The 17,766-nt window shown below is 42.1% G+C and overlaps 1 protein-coding gene across 4 annotated transcripts in view; it reads left to right on the top strand.

The window, feature by feature from the left end:
• The window catches only part of THSD7A (thrombospondin type 1 domain containing 7A), a 520,549-nt gene that overhangs the window by 462,174 nt on the left and 40,609 nt on the right, over positions 1–17,766 (top strand). For all 4 annotated transcript variants that reach the window (XM_040431278.1, XM_040431279.1, XM_040431276.1 and 1 more), the window contains 2 exons: positions 9,861–10,039; positions 16,970–16,975. In XM_040431278.1, coding sequence (XP_040287212.1) covers positions 9,861–10,039; positions 16,970–16,975 — 185 coding nt within the window. The remainder of the gene's footprint in view (positions 1–9,860; positions 10,040–16,969; positions 16,976–17,766) is intronic.

The raw sequence follows: 17,766 nt of genomic DNA, 5'->3' as shown, positions 1-17,766 counted from the left end.
TTTCCTATGAGAAGGGACAGACATGGAGCAATTCTGGCTCTTGGATTGAAACCTTTGAGTTGTAAACTAAACTAAAACTAAAATAAAAATGTTCTTCACTAGTAAGTATGAAGATACACGTCATAATTTCCTTGAAGTTTTTGGAAAATGTGGGTTTCGACCTGAAATTACATCTGTATTGGCTGTCACCTAGCTTTCACAGAACAAACATAGACAGGGCTATTTTTACATCTATCCTTTTTATTTTGACTCTTTTCAAATGACACATTAAAGGGGTTCTTCAATATCATCAAGAGTCTGACTCCCAGCATCCCCACTGATCAGCTGTTTTAGGATGAGGCAATACTCACAGGAGGACTGGTGAGCGCTACGGCCCCCTCAGAGCTTACCAAGTACAGCACCATCCATTGTTTAGTGGCTGTGCTTGGTATTGCAGCTCAGCCTTATTCACTTGAATGGGACCGGGCTGCATCCAGGCAATGTGACCGATGAATGTAACGTCACATGGCCTAGAAAAAGGCCTAAGTAGTCAGCAACCCCTTCAAACAGATGATCGGGGGACGGGTGCTGGGAATCATACCCCCACTGACCACATACTGATGCCCTTCCTGAGGATAAGCCATCAATATCAAAATCCTGGAGAAACCCTTAAATGACAATCGCATGAGAAACAGCTTTTAATTTCATTTGATTGGTGATGTCATAATAAAAAAAAATAAACTATAATATTAATTAGAGGGCTGAGTTAATCAGCCCGCATTTGTGGGAGGGGCGCAGGTGCGCTTATAACTCGCACGGGGTGTTTCACACCCTACGTACGCTTCCGGTGCTCGCTAGCAGCCACGTCACCTCCTCCTTCCTCTCATCGCAAGAGCGGTTCCCCAGCGTGCCTCTGAAGGTAAGCAGGGCTCGTCTGGGTTCGCTCAGCTTCAGCCGTATCCCCTGGGTAAGTGCCGAACACTCCCCCACGTCCCCCTTTGTCTCCCTACCTGCGGGTCCACCACATCCCAAAGATGCTCTATCGGGTTGAGATCTGGTGACTGTGGGGGCCATTTTAGTACAGTGAACTCATTGTCATGTTCAAGAAACCAATTTTCCAGTCCTCAACAGTCCAATTTTGGTGATCTCGTGCAAATTGTAGCCTCTTTTTCCTATTTCTAGTGGAGATGAGTGGTACCCGGTGGGGTCTTCTGCTGTTGTAGCCCATCCGCCTCAAGGTTGTGCGTGTTGTGGCTTCACAAATGCTTTGCTGCAGACCTCGGTTGTAACGAGTGGTTATTTCAGTCAATGTTGCTCTTCTATCAGCTTGAATCAGTCGGCCCATTCTCCTCTGACCTCTAGCATCCACAAAGCATTTTTGCCCACAGGACTGCCGCATACTGGATGTTTTTCCCCTTTTCACACCATTCTTTGTAAACCCTAGAAATGGTTGTGCGTGAAAATCCCAGTAACTGAGCAGATTGTGAAATACTCAGACCGGCCCATCTGGCACCAACAACCATGCCACGCTCAAAATTGCTTAAATCACCTTTCTTTCCCATTCTGACATTCAGTTTGGAGTTCAGGAGATTGTCTTGACCAGGAGCACCCCCCTAAATGCATTGAAGCAACTGCCATGTGATTGGTTGACTAGATAATTGCATTAATAATATATAAAACAGGTGTTCCTAATAATTCTTTAGGTGAGTGTATATGTATCCATGCAAAAAAAAATAAAAAAAGTACTAAACTCCGCTTGAGCCTGCCGAAACCCCTTCCACTCGTCGCTACACGTTACTTCCTGCTCTCGCCTGCTCTACCTACTTACTCTTGCATACGTTACCTATTGCTTCCAGCCTCGCGGCCCATTGTCCTCCTCGCCAGGTTCAGCGAACCTCCTCTATTTACCTCCTCACTTAGGTTCAAGGTACGGTTCCCTCTGCGGCTCCACATGTCGCCTCTGCACAGTTTCACGCTTTTTTGTGGTATCTGGTCACACTAACAAATCTCTCTGCTCCCTCTAGCATCAGCCTGCCATGCCGCCAGGCCCCGTGTTCTATATCTATTCGCTACTCCACTCAGGCCATACAGTTTAATTCGTTCTAGGGCCAACCTGCCACGTCGGCCAGGTTTGCGTTTATTGATATCTCGCCTGGTTCGTCACAGGCCTCGTAGTTCATATCTTCAGGATAATCCCGTCCAACCAAGCCAGGCCTCGGCCACCGCCTGCCACAACAATCAGGCCTCGTAGTCAATTCGCATAGGGACAACCTGCCACGTCGGTAAGTTTACGTTTATTAATTTCTCGCCTGTTACGACCCAGGCCACGTAGCTCAAAATTTTAGGATCAACCAGCCACCCAGGCCGTGCCTATGTTGCCGCCCGCCTCTCCAGCCAGGTCTCATAGTCAATTTGCATAGGGACAACCTGCCACGTCGGTAGGTTTACGTTTTTTAATTTCTCGCCTGTTACGACCCAGGCCACGTAGCTCAAATTTTAGGATCAACCGGTCACCCAGGCCATGCCTCTGTTCCTGCCTCCCTCTCCAGCCGGCCTCATAGTCAACTCGCATAGGAACAACCTGCCACGTTGGTAGGTTTACATTTATTAATTTCTCGCCTGTTACGACCCAGGCCACGTAGCTCAAAATTTTAGGATCAACCAGCCACCCAGGCCGTGCCTCTGTTGCCACCTGCCTCTCCAGCCAGGTCTCATAGTCAATTCGCATAGGGACAACCTGCCACGTCGGTAAGTTTACGTTTATTAATTTCTCGCCTGTTACGACCCAGGCCACGTAGCTCAAAATTTTAGGATCAACCAGCCACCCAGGCCGTGCCTATGTTGCCGCCCGCCTCTCCAGCCAGGTCTCATAGTCAATTTGCATAGGGACAACCTGCCACGTCGGTAGGTTTAAGTTTTTTAATTTCTCGCCTGTTACGACCCAGGCCACGTAGCTCAAATTTTAGGATCAACCGGTCACCCAGGCCATGCCTCTGTTCCTGCCTCCCTCTCCAGCCGGCCTCATAGTCAATTCGCATAGGAACAACCTGCCACGTTGGTAGGTTTACATTTATTAATTTCTCGCCTGTTACGACCCAGGCCACGTAGCTCAAAATTTTAGGATCAACCAGCCACCCAGGCCGTGCCTCTGTTGCCACCTGCCTCTCCAGCCAGGTCTCATAGTCAATTCGCATAGGGACAACCTGCCACGTCTGGTAGGTTTACGTTTTATTAATTTCTCGCCTGTTACGTCGCAGGCCACGTAGCTCAAATTTCAGAATAAAGCGGCCTCCCAGATCAGGCCTCGTAGTCAATGTCACTGCCTGTCTCACTAACCAGGTCTCGCTGCCCCAATTCCCATAGGGTCAACCTGCCACGTCGGCCAGGTTTCACGTTCCCAACTCCACCGTCTGCACGTTTCCAGGCCACGTAGTTCAAATTCCGCTAGGGTCCACTCATCGCACTCTCTCTCTATTGTAATTCTGGTTCACCCCAGGTTGTTCGGCTCTCATCTCTTCCAGGCCTCGTCCGGCAGCACTTCTCCGTTCCCTCGTCTGTCTCACTAATATTCATCTGCCTTATTCTCCAACACCGACAAAATCTCCTACATTCTGGCTTATTGTCACACGGAACTCAAGATTTCCTATAGCACCATTAGATTGTACCTGTCGGGAGTACAGCATTATTCCATGCTCGAGTGCCCTGGTAGCGCGTCAATATTCTCTTCCCACACAGTTGAAGCTACCCTCAGGGGTATTCAGAAATCTAGTAAGGAGACCGCCCCTGTCAGGTGACCTTTTCAGGAAACTGTCCACCTCACTAGACGGGAATCCTTTTGGGCCATACCCTAACATCATCATCAAAGCCGCCATATATTTAAGTTTTTACGGCTTCCTGAGACCAGGAGAGTTTACCAGCACCTCCTCTAGAAACAGGGGACTGTCAAAGGGCCAGCTAGAATGGCAGCACAACCACTTTATCTTCCGTCTCCCATCTTTAAAATCCTCCCAAACAGGTCCTCCAGTGATCATTAAGTATTTTGAAACTCTCAACGCTTGGTGCCCAGTCCAAGTCCTCAGAAAACTTCTTACGGTATTAGTCGACGCTCCGGCCAACAGTCCCCTGCTTCCTTTCAAGAACGGTCCTTTAACCTCTTCCCAGTTCATTTCCTACGTACGGTCCTTAGCCTCCGGCCTAGGCTTCGATCCTGCCGCCATATTCGGGCATTCCTTCAGAATCGGAAGTGCCTCCGCGGCTTCGAAACACGGGTGCCCGGACATGTCATTAAGAAAATGGGTCGTTGAAAGTCCTCCTGTTTTTCCCGGTACATTCCTAATCCTCATGCTGAGATATCAAAAGCCTTTTGTCATCTGGCCCTTTAAGCTTGCATGCTCTTTGAATTTACAATAAAAAAAATATATATATATACAGTACAGACCAAAAGTTTGGACACACCTTCTCATTCAAAGAGTTTTCTTTATTTTCATGACTATGAAAATTGTAGATTCACACTGAAGGCATCAAAACTATGAATTAACACATGTGGAATTATATACATAACAAACAAGTGTGAAACAACTGAAAATATGTCATATTCTAGGTTCTTCAAAGTAGCCACCTTTTGCTTTGATTACAGCTTTGCACACTCTTGGCATTCTCTTGATGAGCTTCAAGAGGTAGTCCCCTGAAATGGTTTTCACTTCACAGGTGTGCCCTGTCAGGTTTAATAAGTGGGATTTCTTGCCTTATAAATGGGGTTGGGACCATCAGTTGCGTTGAGGAGAAGTCAGGTGGATACACAGCTGATAGTCCTACTGAATAAACTGTTAGAATTTGTATTATGGCAAGAAAAAAGCAGCTATGTAAAGAAAAACGAGTGGCCATCATGACTGAAATGAAGGTCAGTCAGTCAGCCGAAAAATTGGGAAAACTTAGAAAGTAAGGGCTATTTGACCATGAAGGAGAGTGATGGGGTGCTGCGCCAGATGACCTGGCCTCCACAGTCACCGGACCTGAACCCAATCGAGATGGTTTGGGGTGAGCTGGACCGCAGAGTAAAGGCAAAAGGGCCAACAAGTGCTAAGCATCTCTGGGAACTCCTTCAAGACTGTTGGAAGACCATTTCAGGGGACTACCTCTTGAAGCTCATCAAGAGAATGCCAAGAGTGTGCAAAGCAGTAATCAAAGCAAAAGGTGGCTACTTTGAAGAACCTAGAATATGAGATATTTTCAGTTGTTCCACACTTGTTTGTTATGTATATAATTCCACATGTGTTAATTCATAGTTTTGATGCCTTCATAGTCATGAAAATAAAGAAAACTCTTTGAATGAGAAGGTGTGTCCAAACTTTTGGTCTGTACTGTATATATATATATATATATATATATTCCTACGTTTGTTTTTTTGCCCCCTTATAGGCCTACCCGCGCTCATGGCTAAGGGCACACCACCAGCCATCAGTTAGTTTCCTTACTAAGCTTCTTCGCCCCTCAGCTAACATATCCTATTTTCCGTAGCCTCGACCACAAATATAATATATACCTTTAAAGGGAAATAAATGTTTACTAGGTACGGGTCCCACCTCTAGGACAGGGGTCACTTGTCTCATGGCTGCTGTGAATGTGCTTGTTTATTTTTAGGACTCTGATAGAAGTAAATGGAAAGCGCTGTGTGTACACGGCCACCTCTCCATTCACAGCAGCCATAAGACTGGGATGGGGGGAACCTGCATTATCATGCATAGATGCAGATCCCTGAGGTTTACATTTATGCAGAAGAACGTTGCGATGGGAATAACCCTTTCGTAATATAAGCAATCATAGCAAATAGAATAATAAAAACATTATAATAATCCATCAATCAATCAATCAATAGTTATATAATAATAGCAAATCATAATAATTAGTGATAAGGATAAATTCGATTTGCCCCGAAGCCATCGACTTAAACTGAAATGGTGTAAAACACCTAAAAAAATAGTACTTCCCTGATTCATTTGCTCGCAACGGACTTGCCCCCGCCATCTTGCTTGAAGATCTTGGCTGAAATCCCGTGCGCGGCGACGTATGACATCACCACGCCAGCTGACGCGATGACATCATCTCAGGCCTCGTGAGATTTCGCGCCAGACCTTCAAGCAAGAGGCTGGCGGCCAGCCCGTCGTGAGCATGTATTATGATGCATCTGAGGGGTACAATGACGAGGAGAGGCGCAATTTCTGCTCCCTGTCATTGCATCCACTACTTACAAAGAATTGTGCTTCGTGATAAAGTAATTTGTCACAAAGCGGATTTTTGGGTAAAATTCGGTGAAGCAGCCAAAACGAATTTATGCCATTTATGCTCATTAATAATAATACAAAATAATAATAATTAGAAAAGAATAAGACTACTACAAATATTACAAATATAAAATAAACGCTGTAAATAATAATAATAGGAAATATAATAATAAAATAATAATAATAATAATAACAAAACACAAAAGTATACTATAATAAGACAAGATAATAATACATACATAGTCCAAAATAATAAAAATGATATAATAATATATTGAAATAATTATTGATGATAATATAATTAAAATTATTATCTTTGTATGAATAACATCCAGTATTTTTATGACTATCTTTTATTTTACTTATATCATCTCTTTATTCTCCGCCACCATTATTTTCTACAATATTGCTTTTCCAGTTTTATTAGCTGACTGTTGAATTACACAGATGAAGCCAAGAGCTATAGCTAAAGCGGTACAAAAAAAAATTAAAAAATCTGCATCTAATAATTTGTGTTCGCGGTTAGTTATTAAATAAAGCTCCGCGGGTAAAAAACCAAGGAGGCCGAACCTTCGTAGAAACGGCAAATCCACAGTTCCTGCAAATTAATTTTGTATAATGATTGATAGCGCTGATTAAGCTGAAGTGAGCGGCACTGTGCACGAAGATACAGCGAGATATAGTCCCAATTAATTCTGCATGCTACCAGTATAATTTAATGTGTGAAACAAGTAATAAAATGTTTTATTGGATTACATGGGGAGATAGTAGGCTCTGATTTCCTTTTGATATATTACTTTCTGCTACACAGATTATAATATTTTCCAACTGCAGAGATATGAATTTAGCAGAGTCCACATCTAGATCTGCTGTGCCACGGAGATAAGAAAATGATTCTTCTTCTGAGATAAAATTATGTAAAGTTTCCCATAGACTCCATTATTTTTATTTCCTTTGTACGTGCTGAGAGAATAACGGGATTGCGAGCGAGCTCCGTGAACTCGAGTGAACAAAAGAAACGCCCTCGTGTGACTCAAGTCAAAAAGTAATACTTAAAGGGGTCGTGTCCCTTCAGCAAACTTTGTCTACAGGATGAATGCCATTTGCTGAAGCGAGACGACATCTTTTAAAGGGGTTGTCAATTTTGGATAGTCCGTATTTGTTAAATGAGAACCCAGATAAGTTGGCCACAGGACACAGCGGGGGGAGAGGACCCACTAGAGTGACAAGGGGTTTTAAAACAAGTACCGTAACCTGCATCACTCACCCCTTCCTCTGAAAACACTATTCTGGGGGTCTCTTGGATCACTCCACCCTCTCGTACTCCCAATCAAAGAGACTCTAGGATTGTCTGAGCCTACGAAGGAGCAAGAGGAAAGAGTCCTGCAGCCTTCAGTACATGGAGATAACCCGCTCATTACCCTGGACCTCCGGGGGTTTTATTATTATTGTTATACATTGATGTTATTATTGTTATTATTATTATTATTAGAGATGAGCGAATCGAATCCCACAAAGTGGAATTCGATCCAAATTTCAGGATAAATTTGATTCGCCTAGAAGCCGAATTTCCTCGTGCTTCTTGTCAGCGAATCGATTTAACCTGAAATAGTATAAAAAACTAAAAAATTCAAACTTGGCTCCTCCATTTGCTCGCAACGGGCCGTCAGCCTCCATCTTGCTCGAAGATCTCGGCTGAAATCCTGTGTGGCGCGAGATTACGTCATCACGCCGGCCGGTGTGATGACGTAATCTCGCGCCGCACAGGATTTAGGCCGAGATCTTCAAGCAAGATGGAGGCTGGCGGCCCGTCGCGAGCAAATGGAGGAGCTAAGTTTGACAACATTTTTTTTTTATTGTTAATTTTACACTTAGATGCCACGATCGTGTGTGAACTCGGCATCTGAGGGGCACAATGACGGGGGCGGCGCTATCTCTGCTTCCTGTCATTGCACCCTCTATTTACAAAAAAATGCGCTTCGTGACGAATTAGTCAGAAAGCAAATTTTTGTGTGAAATTCGGCGAATCAGCTGAATTGAACTTTTAAGAAATTTGTTTTTCCAGATGACACCGGAAAGACTGATCCGGCATTTTAACGCATTTGTAAGACTGATCAGGATCCTGATCAGTCTTAAAAATGCCATCAGTTGGCACACATTTTGCCGGATCACTCTGCCGCAAGTGTGAAAGTAGCCTAATCGAAGTTCACAAAGTGGACTTTTATCCAAATTTCAGGGAAAATTTAATTAGCAGCAAAGCTGAATTTCCTTTTGCTTCTTCGTAATGAATAGATTTTCCGTGAAATGGCAGTAAAAATTTTAAAAAATCAGAATTACCTCATCTATTTCAGCGCAAAGAGGCTGCCGCTGCCGCCATCTTGATTAAAGAGCCCGTGCGAAATCCTGTGCACGGTGATGTATGACGTCACCACGCCGGCCAATTTGATGACGTCGTCAAGTATCCCAGTGAGATTTTGTGGTGGATCTTCAATCAAGATGGCGGCGGCGGCCTCTTCGCGATCAAATGGAAGAGGTAAGTATGATTTTTTTTTTTACAGACTTTAATATTCAAGTCAGATGCTGCGATCAGCGATGATCTGAGGGGTACAATGACTGGGGGCACACGCTATTCACAAAGATTTTTATTTTATTTTTTAAATTCAGCAAAGCAGTCAAATAGAATTTTCCATAACTTGACTCAACACTAGTTACTACTATAACTACTACTAACCCTCTTCACTGCTCTAGGCCACCAGGAATATTATAATAATAATAATAATAATAATAATAATAATAATAATAATAATACAACAACAACAATAATAATAATAATTATTATTATTATTATTTTATTATTTTATTATATTATTATTATCATCCTATTTACTGCCCTAGACCACCCGTATTATTAGTAGTAATAGTATTTATTATTATGGTTGTTGTAATTATTACCAGTAATCCTTGAACAGATCTCAACCGCCAGACATGTTATTAACCCCTTTACGTGGGTATTACATTACTGCCTTCACTACCGTAGACTAACAAGGATGATACCAATTGCTTGGAGTGCAGTTAATACTATCCAGTTGTATTCTGGAGAAATGATAGGAAATGTGTTTTTTTGTTATAATACCCAGGATGGACCTTGCAGGGGGCTTCACTTTTTTGTCCATCCCCACAGGATGTCCCATTGCTGGGACCTCTAGTGATTAGCTGTAATGTATAAGGAAAACTGGCAGCAAGTGCTCAATTTCCCTGCAGCGCCACCACAGGGGAAATTGAGCATTGCACATCGCCCTCTGACATCAGTGGGATATCTGAGTAATGTAACTTATATTGAAGCTGCTCTTCCTTCTCACAGACGAGGCTCCTTCGCAGGGTTGAGAACCCCTGGCGCGGATATCTGGAGTCCGTTCAGCTCCCTATAAATCTATAAACGTTTGTTGTCCAGAATATTCTGTCCTCTGATCGGATATGTTCGCATGTGAATTGCGGGTACTTACGGCCCATGTGGATAAATCCTTTGGGTTCCCCTATGTCATCTTTATGTATTCGAGTCTCCATCTTGTTGTTGTTGATCACTTTTTACCTCCCCATTAGGTTACATAGAAGAAGCGTGCATTATCCCCTGCCCCTCTGACTGTAAGCTCAGCGAATGGTCCAACTGGTCACGATGCAGCAAATCATGCGGAAGTGGAGTCAAGGTTCGATCCAAGTGGCTACGAGAGAAACCTTATAATGGAGGGAGGCCCTGTCCAAAGCTGGACCATACCAATCAGGTTACTGAATCTTACATTTAAATACTTAATCAAAATCTGAACATAGTCTACTTACAATATTGATCTGGAGTGGCATCGTGGCTTCTACTCCTCCAGGGCTGTAAGCAGAATTCTGCCGGCAATCATATATGTTGACGCTGTCCTGACAGACACTCCCCTTGGAGGATAGTTTAGACTCTAAATAGTACAACTGCATTATGGGTGATTTCTTGTGGCGCTGGTCACCAAGAACATGTTCCTTAATCAATTAAGTAAAATGTGGTCCAAGTACCCTAGAAGCCATATCAATGAGAAAATTAAAATGGTCCTACACTTTCCCTATAGGTCTTACCTATAAGTCATCAGTAAGATGGGTGGCAGTTTTTGGAAAAATGCTTGTCATTTCAGACAGTTTAGCTGTTAATTTCAGCCTACAAAATGCCTCTAAACTGCCATATAGTACCAAGATATTACCACCATATACCACAGTAATTGTTCCTGGTTTGGGGCTCTCTGAGTGCAGCTTTTTACTACTTGCAAGGAGGAAGTTCGCAAGAAGTATCAAAATGCTGTAAATTTTTTTTCCAAACTTGTACTTCATCGGCCCCCAACCATACCCAACTCCTACTGGTCACTACTTCACAGTGCCATTTGCCAGTCACTGGGTAAAGTGGGTCTCTGTGGCAGCTAGTGATTGGTTGAGCGTTCATTTCCTGCGCGTCAAGAAAAGACGAGAAGTAGAGACCGGTGGGGGACTTAGGAAGGTTCGGAATGGAAGCAAGGAGGATCAATGAGTAGTGATCAGCGAAATGATTCTACAAAATTTGAGTTGCATTTCAGGGGTGCACCACCAATGAGGCCAGGTGAGACGATTGCCTCAGGCAGCACCAGGTATGGGCAAGAAGGGGGGCAGCCAAAGGGCCATGGGCTGAAGAGAAGGGGTTAGCTTAAGAAATTGGCATTGGGTTGGTGGGGTGCTGTTTCAGTTTTTGCCTCAGGCAGCAGAAAGGCCAGGTGCCTCCCTGATTGCATCCAATCCTTCGCTTTGCTTTAGGGGCCACTTTATAGGCATACCTCCAGGACCCGCACCTATCTGACATTGGTGGCATATATTTGTGACATGCCACCAATGTGTGAGATGGGCCAACCACCTTAAAGGAGATGCTCAAAACATGAGTTGGTAAGAGTTCTGTTACAAAATAAAAAGTTCTGCCCATAGGAGAGAACTTCCTGGATGAGACGCCTAGGTAGGGTTCCCTACAGTACATCTCCATCTCTGCAGCCCCACAAGTCCCATGGTTGGAGCGGGGAGGGGACATGTCATCGGTGCATTACACAAGAGACATATTAAGAAATGTCTCCATATGTCATCTATACCTGATTTACTCTGCTATTGGCAGATGTGCTCACTGCCGAGAGACTGCATTGTGAATGCTCCTCTGGAGGGTGAATTATTCATGGTGCATATTGAATAGCACATTAACATAAATATGAGATGCGTTACATGTGGCATTAGAGTCTCTATTAATTATGACAATCAATCAACGTGGCTTCAAATTACAGGAAAGCAAAAGGGATTTCCTTTGTATTGTATTTTATAGACGTCAAACCCGAAATCTTATAACACAATCTTTTCCAACTTACTGTAGAAGAAATCTATAGAAGCTCCTCTGTATACCCCCAAAGTGCGAGATTTATCGAATACCAGCGCAGAAAGTGCAGGAGGATGCGCCTGATTTATGGCGAGGTGCAGGCGCATCCTCCGGCAGTCCATGCACCTAAACAGATATCTAGGGTTAGTGATATAGTAGGTATATTCTTGTATGTAAGAGCAGTATTATAGTAGTTATATTCTTGTACATAGGAGCAGTATTATAGTAGTTATATTCTTGTACATAGGAGCAGTATTATAGTAGTTATATTCTTGTACATAGGAGCAGTATTATAGTAGTTATATTCTTGTACATAGGAGCAGTATTATAGTAGTAATATTCTTGTACATAGGAGCAGTATTATAGTAGCTATATTCTTGTACATAGGAGCAGTATTATAGTAATAATATTCTTGTACATAGGAGGCAGTATTATAGTAGTTATATTCTTGTACATAGGAGCAGTATTATAGTAGTTATATTCTTGTACATAGGAGCAGTATTATAGTAATTATATTCTTGTACATAGGGGCAGTATTATAGTAGTTATATTCTTGTACATAGGAGCAGTATTATAGTAGTTATATTCTTGTACATAGGAGCAGTATTATAGTAATTATATTCTTGTACATAGGGGCAGTATTATAGAAGTTATATTCTTGTGCATAGGAGGCAGAATTATAGTAGGCACTGTATAATCTTGCATAGTGATATGTAGATTATGAATGTAATATTATAAGCTATGATTGTTTTGCACTTTAGTTAATCACTCTGGAGAATCTGTATATGGTTATTATTATCATGTATTGTTGTGTGCAGATATTCTCAGAACAGGGTGGTTTTGATGCTTTGTGACTATCTTCTTAGAACCTCCTCTTCTGTATTATTCCACACGGTTATATTACAATATGTTGAAGGCAATTGCTCAACATAATTGCATGCTTCGTGAAAGTGCAGTAGCTTGGATCCATAGAAAGACAAATTTATATCACTACTGCCCTCTAGAGAGAATTTAAATATTTAATATTTAGAATTTATTTTTTATTCAAATTAATAAATAATGATACAGGTGTACTAGACGCTGCAGATGTTTGTTTATTTTTCTGAGCTTCCACTGGGAAATGCATGAAATGTATATGTTGATTTTATGTCTTCATTGTATGTACTATGTAAACTACAGTATATATGTAATCTGTAGTGATGAGCGGGAGGTGCCATATTCGGTTTCGCGATATTTCGCGAATATTCTCATGAATATTCGTGTTATATTCGTCGAAATCGAATATTCGCAATTATTCCAATTATCGCGAAATTATTTTTCGCATATTGCGAAAATTTATCTTGATAGTATAAGGCAACGTTCCTATGCTAATGACTATGGCTAGGCTAATATGTGTATATTACGAAATTTCGTAATATTGCTCTAACTTCGTCTCTTAGAATATTACGAATATTCTAAAAGACGAAGTTAGAGCAATATTAAGAACATTTGCAAAAGTCGCAATTGCGATGCGAGTAATATAACACGAAATATTCGCATGAAGATTTCAACTTAGCACTGCTATACTCCATATTCTAGCCTAATATGGAATATAGCTGTGCTAAGTTGAAATCTTCATGCGACTATTTCGTGTTATATTACTCGCATCGCAATTTCGACTTTTGCAAATGTTCTTAATATTGCTCTAACTTCGTCTTTTAGAATATTCGTAATATTCTAAAAGATGAAGTTAGAGCAATATTACGAAATTTCGTAAAATACACATAGATTGTGTTTAAGCTAATATACTGCTATAGTAATAATTTTTAATAGTGTACATATTTTACAAAACTTAAGTTCAGAAGAGGCAAAAAAAATTACAGGAAAAAAAAGGGATTATAGCACTATATTAGCTAAATTACAATCTATATGTGTATTTTACGAAATTTCGTAATATTGCTCTAACTTCGTCTTTTAGAATATTCGTAATATTCTAAGAGACGAAGTTAGAGCAATATTACGAAATTTCTAAAAGACGAAGTTAGAGCAATATTAAGAACATTTGAAAAAGTCGAAATTGCGATGCGACTAATATAACACGAAATATTCGCATGAAGATTTCAACTTAGCACTGCTATACTCCATATTAGGCTAGAATATGGAGTATAGCAGTGCTAAGTTGAAATGTTCATGCGAATATTTCGTGTTATATTACTCGCATCGCAATTGCGACTATTGCGAAATTTCGTAAAATACACATATAGATTAGATTGTAATTTAGCTAATATGGAATATAGCAGTAAGTTGAAAACGCCACTGACTGGAGCAGCCAGGAAGCCAGGAATCCAAAGGACAGGTAAGAACAACTTTAGGGAAGTGGGAAAGAAAAAAATATAATAAAAAAAAAAAAGAAAAAAAACGAATATTCTATTTCGCGAATATATAGAACGATATTCTAAATATTCGCGAAATCTCGAAATTGCGATATTCGAGAAAAAAATTCGCAATTCGAATATTCGCGCTCAACACTAGTAATCTGCTGGAGAAAAAAATTCCTGACATAGGACTGAAAACTAGTAAATTACAATTAGTGCTGAGCGAAGTGAAGCATTTGAAGTGGAAGTTGGTCTGAAGTTTAGGAAAACTTCGATTCACAACGAATCTAAATTTTCTTGCACTTCGTGGTAAAGAATCAGTTTTTCCTAAAATGCCTGTTGCACATTTTACACAGTGAAAGTAAGAAGTCTGGGAACGCGAGATCACCCATAATGCCGTGCAGCCAGCCGATACGCAGATAGCCATCCCCTGTGATGTCACAGCCCTATAAAACCCTCATCCCATGCGGTCTCCACCATTTTCCTGTGAGCTGTGCATAGGGAGAGACGTGACACGCGCTCATGTGCTAGGGAAAGTGTTGCTAAAAACGATTAATAGAAGAATGTTAGAATGGGACAGTGCAGGGACAGTGCAGGGACAGTGCAGGGACAGTGCAGGGACAGTGCAGGGACAGTGCAGGGACAGTGCAGGGATAGTGCAGGGAGACTTATCCTGCGTCAGTTTTATTTATTTACCTATTCCTATATCAGCCGCAAATGTAATTCAATACCAATAAGATGGAAGCCTTTATTATTCCAGTGCCAGCCAATACCATCCAATGTGCACCCCTTAGGGGAGCCAGGTCTTAATGATGACCATCCTCCTCTTTTGCTGGCTTTACTTCTTCTAAAGTCTCCATGTCCTAAAAGAGTCAGCAAGATAAAGATAGAGGAGGAGCTGGATGTTCCTGATGACATGTTCTCATCGATATTAGATGATGTGGAAAAGGAGGAAAAGCAGATGGCAGAAGAAGGGCTCACATCTCTAGGGCAGGAGAACGCTGGGGTTGGAGAAGTGGGTATGCCAGAGCTGATTAATATTCTGTGTTTACTGTCAAATAACCTACAGGAGATTGCAGGAAAGAAAAGCAATAATATGTATATTGTGCCGCCACGTAACCAGCCAAATCCCACACCAGCATCAGCCCCTGTTTAAAGGTCCATTGAAAGGTACAGCGCGGCCATTTACAATGAAGAAGAACTATACAGTGCGGTCTTCATGATTACATGAAAGGCAGCTGCGGGCTCATTGGCCGTACAGTTCTTCACCGAGCATGGCCGTAACCCGCTTTCATCCCGGCCGCTCCATGTGGCTGTACACTTAGGCTGAGTAGCCTGATTTATAGCAATTCAATTAATTAATTCGCAACAAATCAAATTTCTTGTCTAACTTCGACAAAGTTGCCGAATTGAATTTTTCAAAACTTCGCTCATCTCTAATCCTAATTTTTGGGAACTCTTTTAGTGTTGCAGATTTTTTCATTTGCTAGATACGCAGCAATCTAAAAGATGTGTGACTGCTGAGATATCTTGTTTTACATTGAATAATAGCAACAACTTACATTTTTTTTTGCACAATTAGGCTTTTACACCTTCATTGAATTCCAGTGTCTTGCTTTAATCGTGTTTTTCGTTCCTCATCATAACATTTTTTTGCTAAGTAAGTTATGTGCTGGTTTATCGAACCTCTACCTGCAATGCATCCTTCATAAACTTTATGCATCTGTCTCCAACAACACATTTTAAAGGGCGTGCAGAATTTTGCAACCATTTTTTATTTTTTATTACTCCAATGCATCTAACATGGAATATGCAACAATTCTATAAATCGTTTGGATTAAAAACTATATTTGGTGTATGCAGCTCTTATGCAGCCTATGGATCTCCATTACTATAGACAGCATGATGCAAACTCTTTGCAGCCTCATCTGTTAGTAATGTGCAGTATTGTGTTACCCCGTCCCATGTTCTCCTCAGTATGTAGGTTCAAGGAAGAGACAGATGGAAGAGATTTACATACAGCTGAAGGATCAGACTACACAAAATGTTTGCTTGTAGTCTGTAACCATGGAGACACATAGGTTTGTAAAGGAGCTGTAAACTCAAACAACTTAAAATATTTTTGTTAAAGGAGTGGTTGGGTATTTTAATATTTATGGCCTATCCTCGCCTCTTGAACAGAGTGCCGGATGATCATTACCTGATCGGATATCCTCAGGATAAGTCATCAATATCTGAACGAAGGGGGTCTGAATCCTGCCAATCAGCTATTTGAATAGATCACGGTGCTCCGGTGAATGCCGTGTTCTGTTCCTAGGCCAGTGACGTGAATTTCATCGGTCATTTGGCCTAGGTACATCTCAGTCGTATTCAAGTGAATGAGTCTTGGCTGCAATACCAAGTACAGCCACTATACAGTATATGGCGCTGTGCTTGGTAAACTGTCAGCAGGCTACAGAGCTCAACGCAGCTGATCGTCCGGTTGTTGCGATTCAGACCCCCACAATCGGATGTTGCTTACTTGTCACCAGGACAGGCCATCAGTATTAAAATGCTGGACAAGCTCTTTTAGGTGGACACTCCCTTTAAGATATACTGTCATAAGTTTGGCCAACTTGACCAAATATTGGATGAGCAATTATTTGTATTTCTATGGCAGAAAAACAGTTTTTTCAAGGTATAAAATTTTTTCTTTTTTCTTAATTTGAATATTTTTGGGATGGTCAACTGATGGGGACAATGCAAAAAAAAAGTGAAATTTGCAGTAGATTTTTGTGGAAAATCCTGGAGTATGCATTAGTATGGGAACACATGTATTATGGACAAGTCTACTATCATGTGATGCTGGACAATGTTTTGTTACATTATTATCATTTTATTGAATATGTTTTGTTTTTCTCTTTTTTCTCCTTTCTTTCATTTTTGGATCCCCATTCGCTCCCCAGGCTCAGGTAATAATACATTTATTTGTTATTATTGATCATGTTACTAAACTGCAGATTTTATGCTCCCGTGGCAGGTGGGGGCCCGGAGTGGATGGAAAGCCCCACCCCCTACAATGTCTGCAGTATGGCCTGTCTTCTATCCAGGGCTCGGGCGGGCCCTGCTTCTCCGCTGTTCAAGCCCCGCTCCCCTCTTCTCTTAGATATATTGTGTGCACTGCAAACAGGCAGGTGAGCATGCCACTCGCTCTCCTCTGCCTGCTGGGCGCTGCACTGGCCAATCAGCTTTTAGCAGTGCTAGACTCCTGCTGCTGATTGGCTAGTGCATCACAGCAGCAGGAGAAAGAAGTGAGCGAGCGGGCGGGACGTGCTGGGGGGGGATGTTGGGAGTTTATTTGGATGGGGGTGGGAGACACACTGTTCCCTATATAAGCATAAGCAGCAAGCAGCGTTCATGAACTCATGAACTCCCCCATGAACTCTGCTGCGGATGCATATCATAGAGAGAACAGTGTGTCCAATGACTCCCCCCCCCCCCCCATGAACTCTGCTGCGGATGCATATCATAGAGAGAACAGTGTGTCCAATGACTCCCCCCCCCCCCCCCATGAACTCTGCTGCGGATGCATATCAAAGAGAGAACAGTGTGTCCATTGACTCCCCCCCCCCCCCCCCATGAACTCTGCTGCGGATGCATATCATAGAGAGAACAGTGTGTCCAATGACTCCCCCCCCCCCCCATGAACTCTGCTGCGGATGCATATCATAGAGAGAACAGTGTGTCCAATGACTCCCCCCAC

Source organism: Bufo bufo, chromosome 5 (genome assembly GCF_905171765.1).
Source record: "Bufo bufo chromosome 5, aBufBuf1.1, whole genome shotgun sequence".
Taxonomy (NCBI): Eukaryota; Metazoa; Chordata; class Amphibia; order Anura; family Bufonidae; genus Bufo; species Bufo bufo.
The sequence above is the reverse complement of the archived record's forward strand: the minus strand, read 5'-3'. Positions and strand labels throughout refer to the sequence as shown.